This window comes from Mustelus asterias, chromosome 9, assembly GCF_964213995.1.
Source record: "Mustelus asterias chromosome 9, sMusAst1.hap1.1, whole genome shotgun sequence".
NCBI classification, from domain to species: Eukaryota; Metazoa; Chordata; class Chondrichthyes; order Carcharhiniformes; family Triakidae; genus Mustelus; species Mustelus asterias.
The window spans coordinates 100180627-100202753 of record NC_135809.1 but is presented as its reverse complement, the minus strand read 5'-3'; the positions used below and the strand labels follow the sequence as shown (position 1 = coordinate 100202753).

General features: G+C 38.4%; 1 protein-coding gene across 4 annotated transcripts in view; it reads left to right on the top strand.

Moving 5' to 3' along the window:
* The window catches only part of chka (choline kinase alpha), a 64860-nt gene that overhangs the window by 7957 nt on the left and 34776 nt on the right, over positions 1-22127 (top strand). The window contains exons 1-3 of one of the 4 annotated variants that reach the window (XM_078220673.1): positions 9860-10238; positions 11891-11962; positions 14369-14425. The exons of 1 other annotated variant lie outside the window; for it this stretch is intronic. In XM_078220673.1, coding sequence (XP_078076799.1) covers positions 14369-14425 — 57 coding nt within the window. In that variant the 5' untranslated portion in view covers positions 9860-10238; positions 11891-11962. 2 more of the 4 variants (XM_078220672.1, XM_078220669.1) reach the window with 2 other exon arrangements.

The following is a 22127-nucleotide window of genomic DNA, read 5'->3' as shown; positions in this document are numbered from 1 at the left end:
ATCAATTTTTTAATATTCCATTTTCAATACTGCTAGACATGTTACTGATTTGGCCTTGCAAACATTGGGTCATGGTGATAGAACTGTTTGGTTTAGTTTCATGTTCTTTAGACCAGACCCGTAAACAAATACTTAACAGTTTAGAAGAAACGCCTGTTACAAATGATCAAAAGGTAGGATTCTACATTTATACGTCAGAGCTGTGTTGAACTTTATGCTGAGAATTCTAATAATTAATGGTGGTCATGCGCTTATTATTGGATATGTGAAGAGTGAAAAAAATCAAAGACAAGTCAATCTTCCATGTCCCTGGTGACCTTTGTGTATGGCTATGGTAGTTAATCATTACAAAGAGTGCCAATTGCCTTTAACTTGCAGTGTTTGCCATACAATCAGCAACTAATGGGAAAAGATGTAATTTGAGACAATTTTGAATGTTCCTCTTGTACAATAAATGATCCGCAGATCACCACAGATACAATAATGCACACAGATCCTATTTCTCCCTATATATTCTGATGGAAACAATGATCATGGAGCAAATGTATAAATCTAACAGTTTGTAGCTGTTATTGACTTGTCACAGGAAAGCCATGAAATGGCTCAAATTGATACACTGCTTATGATAAAACAAATTATTTTCAAGTGATTGGATGAACTAATCATTTATAAAAATGATCTTCTTGCAAAATACAATCTTTGTACTTCCTCAGTTTTTCTCCTTTTTCCCTCTTTTCCTGAGCTTGCATAGATTTATTTAGAATATACAGTACAGAAGCAGGCCATTCAGCCTAACTAATCCAAGAAGGTGTTTATGCTGCACGTGAAACCTCTCTCATTCTTCCTCATTTAACTCTACCAGAATAACCTTCTATTCCCTTCTCCCTCATATGCAAACTTACCCTCCCCCTAAATGTATCTTCATTATTCACCTCCAATACTTTCAGGGGTAGGGTATTCACCAATCCTCATGGAAGGTAAGAAGTTTTTTTTTAATCCCCTATTTGATATCTTGGTGACTTACAGTGATGGCCTCTAGTTTTGCTCTTCCCCATAACTAGAAACATAGGATGGGATCTTATGGTCCAGCCAAAGACAAGCCCCTCCCTCCGCCCCCCCACACACACTGGATTCTCTGGGGGGGCGGATAAGCCACACAAAAGCTGTAGACATTGGTGGGTAAATCCTGCTCATACGCTCTGTGTTTATCCTGTCAAAAATCTTTCACTGCTATAAAGATCTCTATGAGCTCACCTTCAGCCTTTTGCTCTCAAGATAAGAGACCCAGCCTGTTCATCCTTTCTGGATCTGTATATTCATGCATTTCTGGTATCACCCTTTTAAATTTTTGTTACATCTTCTCCAGTGTCTTTTCATATCCTTTCCATAATATAGTGACTAGACTATGCAATACTCCCAAGGATATACTAAGCAAAGTTCAATAAAGCATAACTTCTCTACTTTCCAATTCTATCCCTGTAAAAAAAAAAAATAACCCTAGAGTTTGGTTTACATTTGTTATGGACTTATTGACCTTAATCAGAATTTGCAGTGATTTGTGTATTTGTACTCCGTAGATCCCTTTGCTTCTTGAGCCCATTTAGACTCTTATTTTAAAAGTAATAGGTGATTTCCTAAATGTTGATACTCATTTAATGGTCGTATGTTCATTTTGCACACCTTTTTGTCACTTTTGCATTCCGCCTCAGTGTTGACCATCCCTCCCATTTAGTGTTGTCCACAAATTTAGAAATTGGTACTTTTATTCCGAAGTTTGAATTTTTGGTATGAGTAGTGAACAAGAGGTCTCAGCATTGATCCTTGTATGACAAACTTTCCATCTTTTGCCACTGTGAATAGATACCCCTTGCCTTCGTCTCTATTTCCTGTCTTACAACCAACTAGCTATTCTTCCAATTCGTTGACTCATGCTGAGATGCAAGCACAAAATCAGTGTCACTCCACTCGGCTCACTTGACAAGTGCAGGTTGGAAATCTGGTGCACTGTTCTCAAGTCATGTCTTGATTACATAATGAGGTGCTCTTGCTGAGTAAAGCTGATACCTATATTACTTGGTAAATTTTCACCTTATGTCCTGGGGTGGAGTTTCCATATTTGGAATACAGAAATGAGAATTTGGGGCCTTCTGAAATATGCATTCAGCATGTGCATCTCTGTTCCAAAGTGAAAATATTAACTTATTCATGTAAGATTGATCATCAAAGGAGCTATCTGTCCAAATTTATTTTTGTTTCTATTGCATCTAACTTTGGTGGACTGCAAAAATAACTGTCTGCTACACTCAAGACTGTTCTCTTATCATCCACAAAAATAGAAGTTGCATTTTACAAGATCTTACAGTTCATAATCTGATTACTCCAGACCTCATTGCACATATATATTACAATTATTTTGGTAGTAACTCTGTTTGTAATAGACACTAAAGCAGGTCTTTCAGACTTCCAAAACTGTTCTACTATTCAGTTAGATCATAGCTGATCTGTACCATTCACCATCTTTTCCCCCATATTCCTTAATACCTTTAGCCTCGCAAAACTCTTGTCACCTAGTCATGAAAATTGCAATTAATTTGGCATCTGCAGCTACTTGGGGGAGAAAGTCCCAAATTTCCCCATACTGCAAATAGATCTTTATTTCTGGCATGTTAAACTTACATTTTTCATGAATGTAGAAAGTAATTCTTGGAAAAATTAGCTGCTTTGCTTCACAGTACCAAATTAACATTACCTTTGAAAGCATATGTACATGTATAAATTCAATAATATGTACTTTTTCCTGTTGTGGATGATTTTCAGTAATGGTTTGTGCCTTGATGGCTACATGTGTTAATTTATGATTTACATAGTCAGAAAAGATGAAATCAATTGTTTCAAAGGAGTGCAGAAACAATGGATAAATTCTTCAAAACATTGAATGGGCATGTACACATTCTCAAAAAATTGTCATCCAGTCAGAAGATAAAATCAACCATTGTCATCCATTTTGTAGCAGAAAAAAAACAGGAACAACTATTTCACACAATTGCAATATCATTCATCAAATGAAGTGTTTCAAACATAGATAAGATCAAGATTATAAAAGTTAATCTTAATGAAGCATCAGACTAGCACATCCATCATGTAAAATAGTGTGGTTTATTTAAATGATAGAGCAATAAATATTAGTAAAAAATAAAGTTATCAGAATAATGCAAAAGAGTTAACATTGGGGGTTGGGAGGAGGAGAAGAAAAGCAGTCTAGTTTCAACCTTCAAATAAAGCAGTGGGACTGGGAATATGCCGATGGACATACACTTAGGAAAAATAAATTTAACAACATTTATGGCAGCACAATATTTATTTCGGTAGAATGAAGGTGAGAATTCTGTATTCAAATTATTAAACAGAAAATGCATAGAGATTTAGTAATCCTCACAAAACTTTCTTCAATAATTAAAAAATTTAATCATTATACCATTGTGTAGAACAGTTTTATTAATCACAAGTACAGTTTTCTTTCAAACATTTGACAGTCTATTCTCTTGCGTAAGTGGAAAGTGTATTTTTGTAAACTATTATTTTAATGTGATGATGTGGACTTGAAATGAAATATTTCCAATTAATGTTTAGTGACATTAAGAAATGTTAAATCCACGTTTTATCCACATGAGGTTCAAAACTATGATCCTCCCCAACCACGCTAAAGGATGATCAAAATAATTAACCTGCTGATGATTTTCCCCACAGTTCATGAAGAACTTTGATACTGAATGGCCAGCTCTAGTTTTGCACTTGTACCCTCTTGTTCTGGACTCCCCCACCAGAGGAAATATTTAAATGGCTAATCTCTTAATTGCCTTAAATACCTCAATTGATCCCTTAACCTGTTGTAATTAAATGAATACAGACCTACTTCACACAACCTGCCTTCATAATTCAACCCTTTTAACCCCAACATCATTCTGGTGCATCTATGGCACCCACCTTCTTAGTGTAAACATGTGAAAGTTTGGTACTGCTTGGATTCAAGTTGGAGCCTAACTTACTAATTACAAATAAAACTACAGGGTACAGGTTTTGATTGTGTAGTTTTTTTCACTGTCATGTACCAATTTTATTTTTATTTGTACATGACGAACACCAGACTGCAATACTTACAAGAATTGTGTACAGCAAAATGTCAAACAGAAGTAATTAACTTCTAAGCATTTTAAGTAGGCTTGGATTTTTAAGTAACTGATCGCCGAGTCCTGTATTTCCATCTATCTTTGCCCAAGTACATCAAGCACAATAAATTGAACAAGCTTTGTTTTCCTGTTAAAGTATTATACAGAATAAAGCAAAATATTTGCTGATGATTCTTATTTCCTCTGATAGTTTGAAATAACTGAATATTGATGGGTGATTGTAATTTAACACCCGTTTATACTGATTTCACATGGGCTACCGAGTTTCCATTCTCTGTGATTCTAGCCAGTACCTTATTTAATTCATTAAGGTTAAATAGATCTTGAAACTAAAAGTTCAAGTAACTTGGATGTTCTTATTTGTAATTTACAATTTAAAAGTGTATCTTAATACACTTGCAATTCCATCTAAAAGATGCGTGAGATTTAATAATTAGTTTGGAAGAAATGCCTGCAGCATTTACTTGTTTTACTTTGTTCTGTATGGCTGAAGATTTGCATAATTCACACGTTGTCCACATTGGAAATCTGTGGTTCTTGTATTGCAGAATGCACTCAAAAGTTTAAATATTTCCAACTGAATATCTTTTAATATAGTTATAACATTTTAAAATGTGAGTCCGAGTCAAAATACCACGTGTCCACTGCCAATTACTTATTCATTCTGTACCTTCATAGAAATCATGCTGTTAACTTCCTTCACATACATTCTAAGCAATGTATATGAATTTTGTATTTGTAATAACAAGCATGTTCATTGGAAAACTTAACTTGTTCAGCGTCTTCACATCCACAAAGAATAGCTGAATAAAAACCAAACATTTTATTGTGAACTCATGATGCAGTTCTTCTGAACACAGAGCTCCTGCTTGCCATTTAGATTGGACCTTGCCAACAAAAACAGATACGCACTACTAGATGTGGGAGAGGAGGCAGAGTGAGAGAGAATCATATGACCAAGTGAAGTTGCCATAACCTGATGCTTTATTATAAGTAGATTATATTGTTGTGCATTACAACACTAATAAGAAAGCTGAAATGAACTGATGTACAACCTACCCCCCCACCCCCAAAATCTTAAACAGATATTTTTAGTTGGCATGGATGTAATGATCAGTTTCAATTTCAAAATTGCTACAAAGATTTGTGACAACCTGCCCTACCAAGTCCAAATAACAACAAAAAATTGTTCCTGTGCATTTAGCTGACAATCCATGGGTAGGGCTACGGAAATAATAGTTTTGTTTTAGTCATATGTGGAAGGTTTTCTTTGTTAATTGACAACTGTGCTAGAAATTCCATAGAAATTAAAAACAAAATTGATGGCAATGATACTAAGTTACTGAAGCTGTATCATTGGAATGAATCAAGGTTGGTTAATTTACAGTTTAAATATTTGAGTAAAGACAATGTTGAACTTCTCAAAACCAACTTTCAGCTTTTCAGTTTGTTAACATCTTCAGTTTTGATAATGTTTGTTGTAATCAAATGAAATATTGACAGTAAAATAAAAAGTCAGTGTGCACAAACTTTTAAGTACAGCTATAGATTCTATTTATGTTGATACTTCTGGTTGCATTCTCTACAGAATGATGCAGTAAGTATTCTACAATATATCTTTTTTTTATCTTTTTACAGAAATTCCGGATAGTGTCAGAACTTCATGTGCCAAAACTGGCATGGCATATGCATGCTTGCAGTTCAAACTGCACAATTCGTTTGATTTGTATAATGCAAAATTGAAAACAAGTTGATTGCTGTATGAAACAGCTTTTTTTTAAAAAAGATATTGTACTTTCTTCATATTTCTTTTCAGTAAATATCTGATCATAGTTGCTGTGTTTAGGAAGGTGTAAATTGGAAACAAAATGATTGTCCAGAGGAAAGGAAAATTTTAAGGGTCTGTGACCAAATATTTGCCTCCCACTCCTGGCCTCAACATCCATTACTACGCACTCAATCTGAGTATAGAGGAGGCATGGGAACGAAGTGCCTACCAGTCCTTTTACTCATTCAATGGTGTTGATTGGTATCAGACGGTAGAGAAAGATCTTTTTATGTTTTAACAAAAGGTACGAAGATTACTTCATTTTTATTTCCAAATGTAAATGGTAAATTAGATATAATACATGCTTACATTATTGGAGCCCCAACGAGTAGAATGATGCATAATGTACTGTAATTTATTTCAAATTGGGCTTGGAAGGTTCAAATTAAATGGAAACATTTGGAAATATTGATCTAGAAGGTGGCCATTCAGCTTAAAGCGTCTGTGCTGGCCCAAAACAGCTGTCCATCCAATCCCACTTTCCAGCTCTTGATAGATTACAGCCCTTGAAGTGCATTCCCAGGTACCTTTTTTTTAAAAAAGCAATGAATTTCAGACCGTCACTAACCTCTGAATGAAAACATTTCTCCTCAGTTCCCGTCTAATCCTTCTGCCCGTTATTTTAAATTTAAATTTATTCCAGCCTGGTTATGACCACACTGTCAAGGGAATAGGTCCTCTATCAAGGCCTTGAGAATTTATACACCCCAATTTAATCTCCCTTCAGTATCCTCTGTGCCAAAAGAAACAAGTGCAGCCTATACAGTCTTTTTTCATACCTAAACTCCTTGTTCCTGCAATATCCTCTTGAATCTCCACTGTATCCTCTCAAGTGCGATCAGATCCTTGCTGTAATGTGGTGACCAGAACTGTACTCAGTAGTCTACTTATGGTTCAACTAGTGTTTTAGACGATTCTAGCAGAATTTTCTTGCTGTTATATATCTTGATAAATTACAATGACAACACATTTAACATAATCAAGCATTTCAAGGTTCTCTGCAGGAACGTTAGAGAACAAAATATGATACTGAGCCACATAGGTTGATGACCAAAAGCTTGGTCAAGGAGCTGGGGTCATAGGAGGAAGGCGAGGTAGATAGGCCTGGGGAAGGTATTGCAGAGCTTAATAGGCAATTGAAGGTGCAGCCATCAATGGCAGAGCGATTAAAATTTGGGATGGCCAAAATTAGAGGAGTGCAGATAACTGAGTGTGTGGCTGGGGGAGATTCTAGAGATAGGAAGGGTGAGACCATAAAGAAATTTGAAAACACTGAATTTTAAAACCAAGTTGTTGCTTGACCACTGGCCAGTGCAGGTTAGTGAGCACAGGGGTGATAAGTGAATGGGATTTGGTGTGAGTTAGGGCAATAGCATTTTGGATGGCCTCAAGTTTATGGAGGCTTTAATGTGGGAGGCCAGTCGGAACTGCCTTGGGTAGTGAAGTCTAGAGGTAATAAAGGTATGAATAAGGATTTCAGTAGCAGATATATTGAAATTGGTGAAGTAATGGAGGTTAAAATAGGCAGTATTATTGGTGACACAATGTAGTTGGAAGCTCATCTCTGGATCAAATATAAACATACAGGCTATGAACAGACTAAGTCTTGACTGTTGCCAAGGAGAGGAATGGAGTCAGTAGTTAGGGAATGTAATTTTAAATAGCGACCACAAATAATGGCATCAGCCTTCCCAATATTTACTTGGAGAAATTTCTATTGATCTTGTATTGGATATTGGAAAGGTGAGATAAAGAGAGAGGAAGTTTTTAAAAAAAAAAAGTGGAAAACAAGTGATGGCTAAAGGAAAGTGCCATATGTCTTAACCACCTTTATTTACTTGTCCTGCTACCTTTAGGAACTTGTAGACTTGTACACCAAGATCCCTCTGTTCCTTCCATATGTTATGGTTTATTGTTTATTCCCTTGCCTTGCTTGCCCTGACCAACTGCATTACTTCGCATTCGTTCAGATTGTGTTCCATTTGTCACTTTTCTGTCCGCCTGACCAGTTCATTGTTATTGTCCTGCAGCAAGTTTCTCGCTGTCAATCACACGGCCAATTTTTGCATCATCTGCAAACTTCTTAACCATTTTCGCCTACACTTGAGTCTAAATTATTGATCTGCCCTCCTATTTTAGCCCCTTCTTTGCCCTTTCTCATATTTCTGTAACCAGGAATCTTAAGCTGTCATCACTGCCCTTTAAACCATGTTTCAGTAATAGCTATACTCATAAGGTGTCAGTGCCCACTTATCTGCCTTATTTACCAGACACCTTGCTTTGAATAATTATTTATTTTCTTGCATTTGTTTCCTAGACCTTGAATATTTGCTTCCTAAGTTTCTGCCTTCCATTTACAACTTCACTTCTCTCTCTCCCTGAATGAAACCCATACCCCTACTATTCTAATCTCAACATTCAAGATGCTATTTATTTTGTCAGGAGTAGATTTTCTTCTGTCTTACATTATAAATGAAGAGCAGAGTTCACTGGTGTCAAATTAGTGTCACCTGATCACCTCTACAAATCCAATAATCATATTCTTCCTTTTCCCCCTTGAAGCCAATAAAATAATCTATTATTGAAGTCTTAAAATATTCTTTAGACTTCATCTAAAATTTGTTTTACAGTCAAATGTAAGATTGATTTTTTGATTAGGAAAGAACAGTGCTATTGAAAATATTTAAAGTTTTTTTTCTTTCTGTAACTTGTGTTGTGAAAATCCATGTCAACATTGAGATCACTAAATATTGGGGTTTCAAAGTTACAGGTGCTACTTTTTTCACCAGCTCCATACCCACCTCCTGAATATGATTCATACAGGTGGGTTCAGTGGGGCGCTGGCAGCCCTCATTCAGGTATGCCTTTAAACCATTGATGTTCCAGGTTGTTTGTCCTGGGTTTGATTTTCGCCATAACCATCGGCCAAATGCATGTTTTCCAAAATGATTTTTGGGTAGTGATTAAGATCAGGTTCCTTGGTTGAATTTTTTGTCTCTTTCAATTATGACCCCATTCCCATGTGCTGCTGTTGTCATTTCAGGATTAGGTTAACTCACTTGACAGAGAGTGAGATTTAACCTGGAATCATCCTTGACTGTATGACTCAAATGCACCTGAACTTGCACATGCCATTAAACTTTCAATGCAAGATTTCAATTTTATTATTTAAATTGAATATCTTTTATAAATATTGCGTGTTTATAATGGAAAGTTAATCTTCAAAACTGAATTAGAGCAAATAGAGCTGTTTTTATTGTCAAAGGAACATACTTGACTGTAGAATTTCAATTCTGGCTGCTTATTTATTTTCTAATCACCATGTTTGAACAAAAATATTTAATTTGCTGTGTACATGATTTGAATAATACTTAAAGTTCCAATACCTCCAGTAACATAAATGTTGAAAAAAGTGATAATCATCTTAATTGAATGAATAATATAGCAAGATTAATAACCAAAAAAAAAACAACTGATTAGTGAAAAATCATAGGCATATATGTTAGTTTTTACTTTGTGTATATGCTACAGTACAAGTTGGTATTGAAATATATGACCTCCCAGTATGAAAGATGATCAGCAGTTCTATTGTATGCTGTGCCTGGTTGAGTTGTTATGGCTCAAAAGAAATAAATAGTAAATATATCCTACTGAGTTGTCCCATAATCACAAATGTTACATATATTTGTACAACTTGTCAGTGTCTCTCCACAACTTCTTGTTCCTCTGTTTAATGCTTTAAACTTGGAAGCAAATAGTTTGTATAGAACTATCCCTCCTGCTGTACAGTGGATTGAGGTCAAAGTTTCTGATTTCACTGAAGGAGTATTTTATAATTTTGTATGAGGAATAAAATATTCCTGCACAGATTGTCTTCTTCCAGGTTACCTTGAAACATAAAATTTGGTAACAAGCGCTGTTGAGAGACATGGAGAAGTGTGTAGCTAACTCCCTTTATAAGATTTTAATTTGTCAGGCAATGTAATACTTTTTAAAAATATAATCCTAGTGCTGGTATGTAGCAAACACAGTAGTCGTGATCAATTTTACCTTTTTATTTAATTGCTGAAATCTAAAATGGGGATAGTTGTAGAATCTTTGTGCAGGCGGTCAGTGCTTACAGTCTTTGTTTAGGATGAAAAAGTCATTTTTTTGTTGAGCACTTGCAGAGAATTTCTGATTGGGGAAGAGCTGTGCTGAGACTTAATCAACATTCCCAAAGGGTGAGTGAGTTATGTCATTCCTGAGGTCATGAGATAAATTTGTTTCCAGTTGATCTCAATTCTCAACTGGCAATTTTATTTTAACTGTATAATTCTGTACAGGTAAATAACATTACAATTAATAAAACAAGTGAGACCTAAAGGCTCAGCAAGTTTATCCAGTGAAAAGCAAGCTATGCAAAGCAGAATATCACAGGTTTAATCTTAAATCTATACATTGTTAGCTGATTTCAGGTAGGGGACTAGACCGCAATGGTTCCTGCTCCTGACCACAGTTTTTAGTTGGAAGTTGAATTTCAACATCCAGTGATGACTGGGCCATCTCAACTGTTAAGTTGCAATGCACTTAATAGCCAGCTGACACTCATGGCTAAATTTCACACATGAGAGAATGGCCATTTGGGCAAAGATATCTCGGGGAGCCTGGTGCCTGTAGAAATATGTTTGAGAAAATTGGGCAAGCCAAAGGGTTAAAATTTGGCAAGCCAAGACTAAAGGCATGTGATGGTCATATGATCTGAAATCACATGATCATCTTTTACTTCCGAGTTGCATAATCTGTGCAAAGGATTTAGGATGATTTTGATAACAAATGTTTCAAATTCAAGTACAAGTTTGAAACCTAATTATATTTGTGTGGTACAGGAATAATAAATTTCTAGAATGCATTTAATTGGCCAAGTGAACTAAAATGTGAAGTATAGTTACAACTTTAAAGGCACTGGTAAGTAAATCTAGCCCTCTGCTGATGGCCAGTAGTTAAAATAGCTTGCCAAATTCATTTCATTATAGATTTTTAACTACACAAAATTATGGAACACAATAAAATCATAAATTTGTTTCACCTTTAGTTTGCTATCATATAATGTCACCTGGTCAATGCCCAAGTTGTAGCGGCTTGTGAGAGGTTTCATGTCCAAATAATGTAACTTTGTTGCTGAACAAAACCTTTAGATAGAAAAATGGAAGATGTGTAAATTACTGTTTGGATAATGAGCTAAAAGACTGAAGCACAATGGAGAAGCTTTGTTGACTCAGTAAATCTTTTGCTGTTGCCACATCCCTTTTAGCTTTGTACCATGTGTTCCACTATTCAAACCAACTACAGTATCTAATAGAATTCTATTTTTTCAAGTTAGAAAAAAGTACTTGGAAAAATTAAATTAAATCTGCTTCGCAAATGACAAACATATAAACAAGAACAGTACTACAACAAGGCAGCAATTATTTGCATAATATCGTAAATGTTGTTATAAATTTGATGTTTTTCAAATGAACTTCATGATGTCCAGAATTATACCCAGCTCAGCTGTTAGTAATGTATTTTTAAACCAACTTGGATTTAGTTAATTTGTCAACAAAAAGCCATTTGGACTTGCAAGTATGACCAAATTAATCCCATCTAACGTGATAGGCTATCCCTCAAGAATTGAAATATGACCAGGTGAAATCTGACTAGGCAAATTAGGCTGGTTGGTTTATTGATAATTTTTAAGAAATCTTGTAAAATGATATCATTTAAAATTATCTTTGTGAAAGAAACCGGATCTCAATCTGTGACGTCTTTGCCGTAATGTCTGATGTGTGGAGTTGCGTATGTTGTGGGGGTTCTATACCACCTTGGCTGTACTTGCATATGTTCTCTGCTGCAGGCTCCCATGCGATCGTGCCTTTGCGATCGTGCCTTGAGCACTCTGGTTTCCAGGTGACAGACACGATTCACGGTACAGTATCTGATCTCTGACGTTGCAGCATCTTCTACAGTTGTAAACAAATCCTACTATATTTTTGTCTCTATTTAAATTGGACCTTTAAGTTCACTGTAAAAATATTTTGCTCAACTGTAATTTTTTTTTATTTTGGAAGTAATTTCAATTTAGGCTTTTGTATAACTGGTTTACATAATGGTTTTGGAATGTGCTTGATAGCAGACAGTGCAGTATGGTTTAGCACAAAAAAATGCCTTCCTGCTTTGAAACTTCAAAAATCAAGTGGCCATGCAGAAGAATGCATTGACTCATTAAAGAGTGGTCAGATACCAGACCCTAACCTGTGATTCCTCACATCGTGAGTTCTCAATCTCAAGGGAGGAGAACTGCCAAGTGAAAGCATAGAATTCCCTTTAAGGGGAAATAAAATGTAGAGTAAGTTGGCCTGGGTTACTCTCATATGGCTCCTTTAGCTGACCCAAGTGTGGCATTGGTAGAACCCTGGGAGCAGGGTGCTTGATGGCCTCAGTCAGTATAATGGAGGGTGACAGCAAGTGAGAGAAAAGTGACCTGCTGTAAGGAAAAGGGAAGAATGTAAGATTAAAGATCTTTTTGTGTAAAAAGCAATGTGCCACCTAGGGAAAAGCTAAACATGGTAAAACATTATGCATGTAAATAATAATGGATGACTGGTTACATTAAATATAACTTTATTTGTAAATCCTGGAAAACCAAATAAAGCCCAAATTTCATTCATGCTGAATGTTTGGCAAAAAGTTTACAACTTGCTTCCAGCGAGCCTTCATTTAAAAACCTTCCCATCTATGGGAATCTGTATATCGACTGAGGTCAAAGGGCTCCATAGGTAACTGCTGTTTGCAATTGCTTATACTGACAATTATATGAATTGACATTGAATGTGCTGTAAAGCATCTCAATATCTTGCACCCATCATTTTATAATCTAATTCCATAAATTTCTCATGAGGTGATAAGTGAGTGGAATGCCACAAAAAAATCCTATTCGTTTATGTTTGAGTAAATCTCAACTACTTAGAATGTCCTGTGGATGAAAGTACAGAGAATTCTTGTGTAATCTTTAGTTTTTCCAATTCCCGTCAGGAACTTGAAAAATCTTTACTATTGGAAGTACAAAGGCCCATTTTGCTCCTGGGTTTGGAATGCAGAGATGGGAGACCACCTGGCAGCCGATAGTTATTTTCATTTCAGGGAGTGGGCTAGATTCTAAGTCGGGCCTGCTGCACCTGGAAATAACAAGGGCCGATTCTTTTTAATGTCACACTTTTTGGTTAAAAAAATTTGAAACCCAGCAGAGTTAAATCCCTTTGACAGCTTGACATTTCCAATGAGTTTATGCAATTTTTATGCGCACATGTTTGTGTTTAACAATTTCAAAGGTTGTCTTTTCCCCTCCCTAAAAGGTTCCTTGCCTTACTCAAAAGTCTCCCAGGACTGTATCCAATGGTGTGCCTTACCTTTCTGGCTATCGAAACCAATCTGCCAAGTTCACACTGGTTCTTGGGGTCCTGGCCTGCCAAAATCTCACCTCAGTAGAGGGAGCTGATGATTTAAATACCTCCATGGAACACACATGCATAGACTTCAGTCCTGTCCCCACAAAAATAGGAAATGCCTTGTTTGGGAGCAGGACTTCCAGCAATTTCCACTATTTTTGCCATGGTGGGGAGCCTCTCTATCTGAGTGAAATTGTTAATTATTTTGAAAACACCTCATGGTTATTTAATAAGAAGTCTGATTTTTTTTCCTAAGTAATGTAAAAACGTTACTATAAATTAGCAGTGTGATTCCCTGCCTATATACGTGTGCATCTCTTGTGCACTTGCCCTGTTGAGTCCCAGTCTTTACTGCCCACTGGTTTATCTATCTCTTTGATGTAGTTTGTTTGTCTATCTTGCTGTAACACAGATTTTAAATGGATGGTTATGGAAATCTGATTTATTTTGTGTGTGGTTTCACACACCCTCATTCTGTGCTTGTAACAGTATTTTTGCCAAATATTCAACTTCTGGCAAAAGGTTCTAGAGGAGTGCAAGACGAATAGTATGACAGCAAAATTGTTAATATATTTCTTTGTCCAAAGGACCCGGCTTAAACCCAGGTGGCACTACTTTTTACAAAATTTGTAGTAACTGACATCTATATGTTTAAAGGCACAGCATTGTACTTGTGCCCTAGCATTAATATTTTTAGATGTTGAATCTCAGATCAGTTTTTAGCAACTATATTAATGGTTTTTTTGCGTGGGGAGGGGGGGGGAGCGGTGGGGGGGGGGGAGCGGTGGGGTGGGGGGGATGGGGAGAGGAGCATCAAATATAAATGGGGCGTAGGCTTGCTTTACTTTTCATTTCTTTTAAAAATGAGTTGCTTTCTGTCTTGTTAGATGACCTGTAATAAAGGGGAGTCCAAACAGACTAACCAGGACACATTTTCTATTCGGGTAAGTTTGTCTTAATTTAAAATTATCTTCAGAAATTATTAAATCTTTATACCCATTTGCAAGGGGCGGGGGGGCTCCTTTTTTTGCCAATCTCTTACCAAGTTGGACAGATACTTTGTTCAGCTGTCTCTGCTCCTTCTGCTTGCCTCCTAGGCCATATTTCCTCCAAGGCTCCCCGGCCTTAGCCCTAAACTTGCAGCTTTCTCTCCTTTCAACACTCGTGCCCTCTCTGAGCTTACCTTGTTCATGAGACCCACCTCCTATTCACTCGATCCTTTTCCCACTAAATTGCTGACCACCCAACTTCTTTCCTTGACTCCATTTTATCTGATGTTGCAATGGTTCTCACAACTCCAGGTATTGTCCTTTTTTCCCCTTCAACATTTGACCCCTATCTCTTTGCAAACTGCTCTCCCATCTTCAATCTCTCTTCCCTCACTGAATTCTTTCAACGTGCTGTTGCCTCCCAAATCCGAGTCCATCTTGTGTCTATCATTGAATCTCTAAGTAGGTTTTCACCATTGTCGTAATCCCAAATTGGCTCTTATCAGAGTCACATATGATATCCTATTTCATCATGACCATGGTAAACTATTCCTCCTTGTCCTACTCTACTGATCTTCAACCGTTGACATGTTCTCCACTCCATTCTCCTCCAACATCATATCCCTACAGTGCAGAGGGAGGCCATTCGGCCCACAGAGCCTGCACTGGCTCTCTGAAAGAGCATCCCACCCAGGCCTTCCCTTTCGCCCCATCCTTGTAACCCTGCACATTTGCCATGGCCAATTCACCAAACCTACACATCTTTGGAAACTAAGGGGCAATTTGGGCACCTACTTGCCATGGCCAATTCACCTAATCTTTGAGCTGCAGGAGGAAAACAGAACACCTGGAGGAAACCCACATAGACTGGGGAGAATGTGCAAACTACACACAAGTCACCCAAGGCTGCAATTGAACCTGTCCCTGGCACTGTGAGGCAGCAGTGCTAACCACTGTGCCACCTTCCTCAATCTTTCATTTGCCTGGTTCCACTCATATCTGCCCAGTTGTCCAGAGAATCACTAATAAAGTTTCACTTGAGGCTCATACAGTTACCTCTGGTGCCTCCCAAAGATCTGTCCTTGTTCCCTCCTAGTTCTCCCCTGCATGCTACCTTCTGTGACATTATCCAAAAACATGATAGATTCCACATATTTTCTGATGACTCCCAACGTTATCTCATCATCACTTCACTTGAATGCTCCGACTGGGTCAGACTGTTTATCTGATATTGGATGAGTAGAAATGTCTTCCCAGTTAAATCTGGGGATGATGTAGGCCTTTGACAATTCACTCCACCAGTCTTCCCTAGCCACTGACTCTATCCCTCTCCGTGGCAACTATCTGAAGCTGAACCAGATTGTTCTTGTATGTTGAAACTGAGGTGAGCATCCTGTCACGTAAAGATGCCATCACCTACTTCCAGCTCCGTAACATTACCTGACTACCTCTGCTAAACTTGTGTTGAAACCCTCAACCTTGCTTTTATTAAATCTAGGTTTGACTCTTTCAATACACTCCTGGTCAGATTCCTTTCATCCATACTCTAACTTGTACCAAGTCCAGTTCACCCATTACCCCCTTTGCTCTATACTGGTTCCTGGTTGAGCAATGCCTCAATTTTAAAACTTTCATCATTTCAATAGACCTCTCCCCACCCCATGCCTAATCACATACAGACCTACAAAGCTCAGATATTTGAGCTCCTCCATCTCTGATTTCTTGCACATCCCCAATTTTAATCGCTCCTCCTTTGGCAGCCATGCCTTTAGCTGCCAAGGACCCAGTTCTGGAATTCCCTCCCTTAAAGTTTTTGCTGCCTCTCCTAACTCTCTTTCCTCATTTAAGACACACTTTCACAACTACAGCTTTGACCAAACTTTTGGTCACCTGGCCTAATATTGCTCCATGTGACTTGGTGTCAGATTTTGTTAATACTCTAGTGAAATGCCTTGGAAGTTTTTACATGTTAGAGGTGCTGTATAAATGCAAATTGTTATAGTCCATTGATGTCCAGCTCGTATGTTTTAGAAGTATTGAAATTAGTTACCATTTCATCTATCTGATTACAAGGGATTTATGTGAAATGAGTTGGACTGTCTCAATCCAGTTTAAGTGAACATTGGACAGCATAAACTTATACCTAATTTGCATTAAATTGACCACCTCTCTGATTGCTGTCAGAAATGTAAAACTGATCTAGGATCCAAGTTTGAGATATTTATTGAGAAAGAGCAGAGGGAGCCTGACGTAAGTAATGTTTTATCTGGGATTGCTTGATGTGGTAACTGAATACATGAAGTAAATATTTCATTCCTCACACTAATATGGTTTATGTTATGAGCACGAAATTCAGGACAAAAGAAAAGGTGAGAAAGGCATGGATATTAGGGAACTTGGGGAAATGAATAGTGATGTCTTGAGGAATGTACATATTACAGAGAAGGAGGTGCTGGAAATCTTTAAGTGCATCAAGGTAGATAAATCCCCGGGACCTGATGAAGTGCATCCCAGGAGGTTGTGGGAGGCTAGGAAGGAAATTGCGGGGCCACTAGAAGAGATAGTTGAATCACCAACAGTCACAGGTGAGGTGCCTGAAGATTGGAGGGTGGTAAATGTTGTGCCTTTGTTGTAAGGAGGGCTGCAGGGAAGCCTGGGAACTACAGGCCGGTGAGCCTAACATCTGTAGTGGGTAAGTTGTTAGAAGGTATTCTGAGAGGCAGGATCTACAGGCATTTAGAGACGCAAGGACTAATTAAGGACAGTTAGCATGGCTTTGAGTGGAAAATTATGTGTCTCAAATTTGATAGAGTTTTTGAAGGGGTAACCAAGAAGGTAGATGAGGGCAGTGCAGTTGATGTTGTCTACATGGACTTAAGCAAAGCCTTTGACAAGGTACTGCATGGTATGTTGTTGCATAAGGTTGAATCTCACGGGATCCAGGATCAGGTAGCCAATTGGATGCATACAACATTGGTTTAACGACAGAAGACAGATGGTTTTTCAAACTGGAGGCCTGTGACCAGCAGTGTGCCTCAGGGATCGGTGCTGGGTTCACTTTATTTGTCACTTGTATTAATGATTTGGATAAGAATTTAGGAGGCTTGGTTCGTAAGTTTGCAGATGGTAGCAAGATTGATGGTACAGTGGACTATGAAGAAGGCTATCTAGGATTGCAACGCCATCTTGATTAATTGGGCCAGTGGGCTGATGAATGGCAGATGGAGTTCAATTTAGATAAATGCAAGGTGATGCATTTTGGTTGATTGAACCAGGGCAGGTCTTACTCAGTTAATGGTAGGACATTGGGGAGAGTTATAGAACAAGGAGATCGAGGGATACAGGTTCATAGCTCCTTGAAAGTGGAGTCACAGGTGGACAGGGTGGTGAAGAAGGCATTCGGCATGCTTGGTTTCATTGGTCAGAACATTGAATTCAGGAGTTGGGCCGTCTTGTTGAAGTTGTACAAGACATTGGTAAGGCCACACTTGGAATACTGTGTACAGTTCTGGTCACTATTATAGAAAGAATGCAGGGAAGATTTACTAGGATGCTACCTGGTCTTGATGTTTTCCGTTTTAAGGAGAGGTTGGATAGACTGGGACATTTTTCCCTCGAGTGTAGGAGCTTAGGGGTGATCTTCTGAGGGTCTATAAAATAATGAGGGGCATAGATCAGCTAGATAATCAACATCTTTTCCCAAAGGTAGGGGAGTCTAAAATTAAAGGCAGAGGCTTAAGGTGAGAGATACAAAATGGTCTAGAGGGGCAATTTTTCAGATGATGGTGAGTGTCTGGAACAAGCTGGCAGAGGTGGTAGTAGAGGCGGGTACACTTTTGTCTTTTAAAAAGCATTTAAACAGTTACATGGGTAAGACTGGTATAGAGGGACATGGGCCAAATGCGGGCAATTGGATTGAGCTTAATGGTAAAAATTGGGCGGTATGAACAAGTTGGGCCGAAGGGCCTGTTTCTATGCTGCAAACCTCTATGACTCTGAATGTTTTGCTGTTGTCACTAACAAGAGGGGGGATTAATTTAAACAGCACTAATTTTTCCCTTCATCCATCCTAAACAGTTTTTGTTTTGATTTGCTTCCCCCTTTTGTAAGCAGTTTTGGTGTGATCCACTTTTTAGTACTAAACCCACAGAAAATTTGAGATGGGATGAACTCTGAGGGTTTATTTGCAAACTCAGAGGGAGGAGGGTCATAATGTTGCTTCCTTTCTATTCGTATTGTAAAAGGATAGAGCAAAAGAAGATTTGCAACGTAGAGACCACAGAGAAAGTAAATATTGGCCAAAATTGTCTGCCACTTCTCGCTGACGGGATTTTCTTGCTATGCCGATGGCAACTTCCAAGGTGCATTCCCTGGTGGCAGAGGATGCAGAGCATGCAAAACCCTGTGGAGACCAGCGAGACTGAAAGATCCCACAGCTGGCTAATGGCGGGTCACCTCTGCCACCAGAAAGCTTCCAGACTGCAGAATCAATGTTCAATGAGGTATTCCTTCACAGAGTTCAATTAGATGAGAACCAATGCTAGATGATTCACTTTTTCCAGTGGTATTAATTTCATGTAATGAGATAAGCATGCAGAGATGAATCAGTTTTGTAGGCAATGATACAGAATTTCCAGCAGAAGCAATGGAGATGGGGTCTCGGCTGTCCAACCTGGGCCAGAGTTCCTTGTCCGTGAGACTGCTATTCAGATGATAAGGCAGACTTGAGACTTTTCAATTCAACAAAGCAATACTACCGATTCTACAAACTAGAGGTCTATGTCACATGACTCCTACCGCTCTACACTGGCTTTGACAAGGGATGTGTAACCCTTGTCCATGTCCTTCAGAGTGTTGAATGTCTCATCCATTAAGAGGTGAAAGGAAGGTTGTGGGCCCTTTGCCTTAGCAGACAAAGCAGACTCCTGTTTGCCAGCCTAGGTAATGAAATATAGGTGGCCTTTGTATAACTCCATTTGAATTTTGGCCTGTGCAGTCGAGGTGCGAGTTTCTCCTATACTACCAGGCAACTCCTTTTGTTCAGGGTCACAAACAGGCATAGATTCAACCAATTTAGGTATTTGTCCAGTTTGAAGTTTTTAGAGATAGCAATAAGCAAATCTCTGTATATTTTATAAGATACACAGTGTGAAATCTTACTCCCTCACACTATTTCATTACAGATTGTACACAGCTACTAATTATACCAATGGGCAGGATTTTACAGCTTCGCTCGTCCCATAGAATCGTAGAAACCCTACAGTGCAGAAGGAGGCCATTCGGCCCATCGAGTCTGCACCGACCACAATCCCACCCAGGCCCCATCCCCACACACCAATCCCACTAACCTACGCATCACAGGACTCTAAGGGGCAATTTTTAACCTGGCCAATCAACCTAACCCGCACATCTTTGGACTGTGGGAGGAAACCGGAGCACCCGGAGGAAACCCACGCAGACACGAGGAGAATGTGCAAACTCCACACAGACAGTGACCCGAGCCGGGAATCGAACCCAGGACCCTGGAGCTGTGAAGCAGCAGTGCTAACCACTGTGCTACCGTGCCGCCCCAAAATCGTAAAATCTTGCCCGAGGTTAAAGTTCCGGCCGTTATGTTAGAATATAAGTTTCTAGCAGTCAATATTGATTTGCCATCCTTTACAATAGGAGGAAATAACTATTCCTGAAAACTTTTTAATTTTAAGTAATGCATTTCACAATCTCAGCATGTTGCAAACATGCCAGCCAATTCGTGCACATCAGGGGTCCACAAACAACAATGGCATAGAGACCAGTTAATCTATTTTGGTAATACTAAAGGCTAAGTGCTGACCACATTGTGGATGAGATACACAGTCACTTTTAGAGATCCATTATCAGAAATTGTAGTTATTTCAACTGGGTTGTGAAAGGGAAGAGGCAGTGTTAATATTGATGTGGTAACACAATGGAACAGGCTAAGCTGTTGCTGCAGTAACACTATCTGTTGGGGTCATCAATAATTCCAAATGCAGGAACTATGCTTAGTTCCCTTTATTTCTCCCGACAATAGTAGCATAGTCTGCAGGCTTGCACATTGTAGCTGTAAATGTTAAGCATGGAATCATAGAATGGTTACAGCACACAATAATGTTGGCACAATTAAGATGGTTCTGTTTTATTACTTGAGACACATTCAATATGGATGGTGATCATAAATGGTTGTTCTGCTTCATGGTTTTCTCATATTTATGACTCCATTCCTTGCAACCTGTTACTGAATTTGCTTCCAGTTTCCTGTTAGAAATTTTGGAACCTGTAAATCACAATATTTTACTGAAATTGCTTTTGTATCTGGTTTAAAGGAAATCTAAAAAATGTTGCTGTTAATAAGGTTAAACCTGTCGTTGTTATTTGTTTATTCCACATTTCCCGTTAGAGCAGTTATTTTTATGCCAACCTACAGAAGTTGGAGAAAAGCTGACAAAACAGTTTCTAAACAGCTAATCTGGCATCCTAAAAAAGCTGACAACCCACAAAGCAATGTATAACTCAGAGACATCCCTGAATAAAGGTTTGTGACCAAGGTCACGGTTTCAAGCTCATAGAATAAATTTAATCACAACACTTTATTGGATTTTTATTAGAGCTTTGAGACAATTAGGTTTGCTTTTCTGCAAAAAAATGCGAAACCCTATGGACTTGTGCATGAAGTACGAAAGGAAGTGGTTACAATGGGAGTGCAGTGAGACACAAAATTGTGACCTTTTAGCTGCAGCTATACACGATCAGGTGTGCTATTTGGAAATATAAACACAAAATATGATTTTTGTTTTTGCTGCGATTAACTTAATTTAAAAAAAAAAACATATTTGGCAGAAGATATTTTCCTGTGGAAATCTGGAGTCAGACTTCCTCTAGAAGTTTTGATGTTGACACTTGTGCATTTTGAAGTGTATTGGATGAAGCATTTGAAATCAATAATTTATCCTTTTAATGGTTATACTAGATGTTAGATTAAAATTAGTTCCTACAATTTGCAATTAATCCTTGAATGCTCAAGCTCATTTGATCTACTGAAATATCAGGTTTCTGTCTTGTGGTGGAAGACTAAAGCCATTATCTTTGGCCCTTGCCTCAATCTCCATTGCCTCGGCCCCAATTCCAAAGCCCCCTTTCAGAGCAGTGTCTACAGCTGAACCAGAGCATAATAATGTCCATCTCTGCCTCTGTCTCAGCTTATCTGCTGCAGAAACCCTCATCCAAATTCAGCTATTCCACTATTTGCCTAGCCAGCCTTCCATCTTCACCCTTTCATAAACTTCAGCTCATCTAAAACTGTGCTGCCATTGCGTGACTCGCACAAAATTCCACTTACCTGTCATCCATGTGTTTGCTGACCCAAATAGACTTCCAGTTGCTGAGTGCCACCTTTTTAAAAATTCTCATCCTCCTCTTCAAACCTCTGTTTGGCCTCAACCCTTCCCAATCTCCCTCAGCTCCTCCAGTACCCTGAGAAATTGTATTTGCTCCAAAACTGGCTTCTTGCCATTCTCCCACTTCCTTCACCCATCAATGGCTGCCATGCTATCTGCCTTCTCAGCTCGAAGCTCTGCAATTCTTTCCATAAATGTCTCCACCTCTGTCTCCTTTAGGTCCCTCTTTAAATATTTCTCTC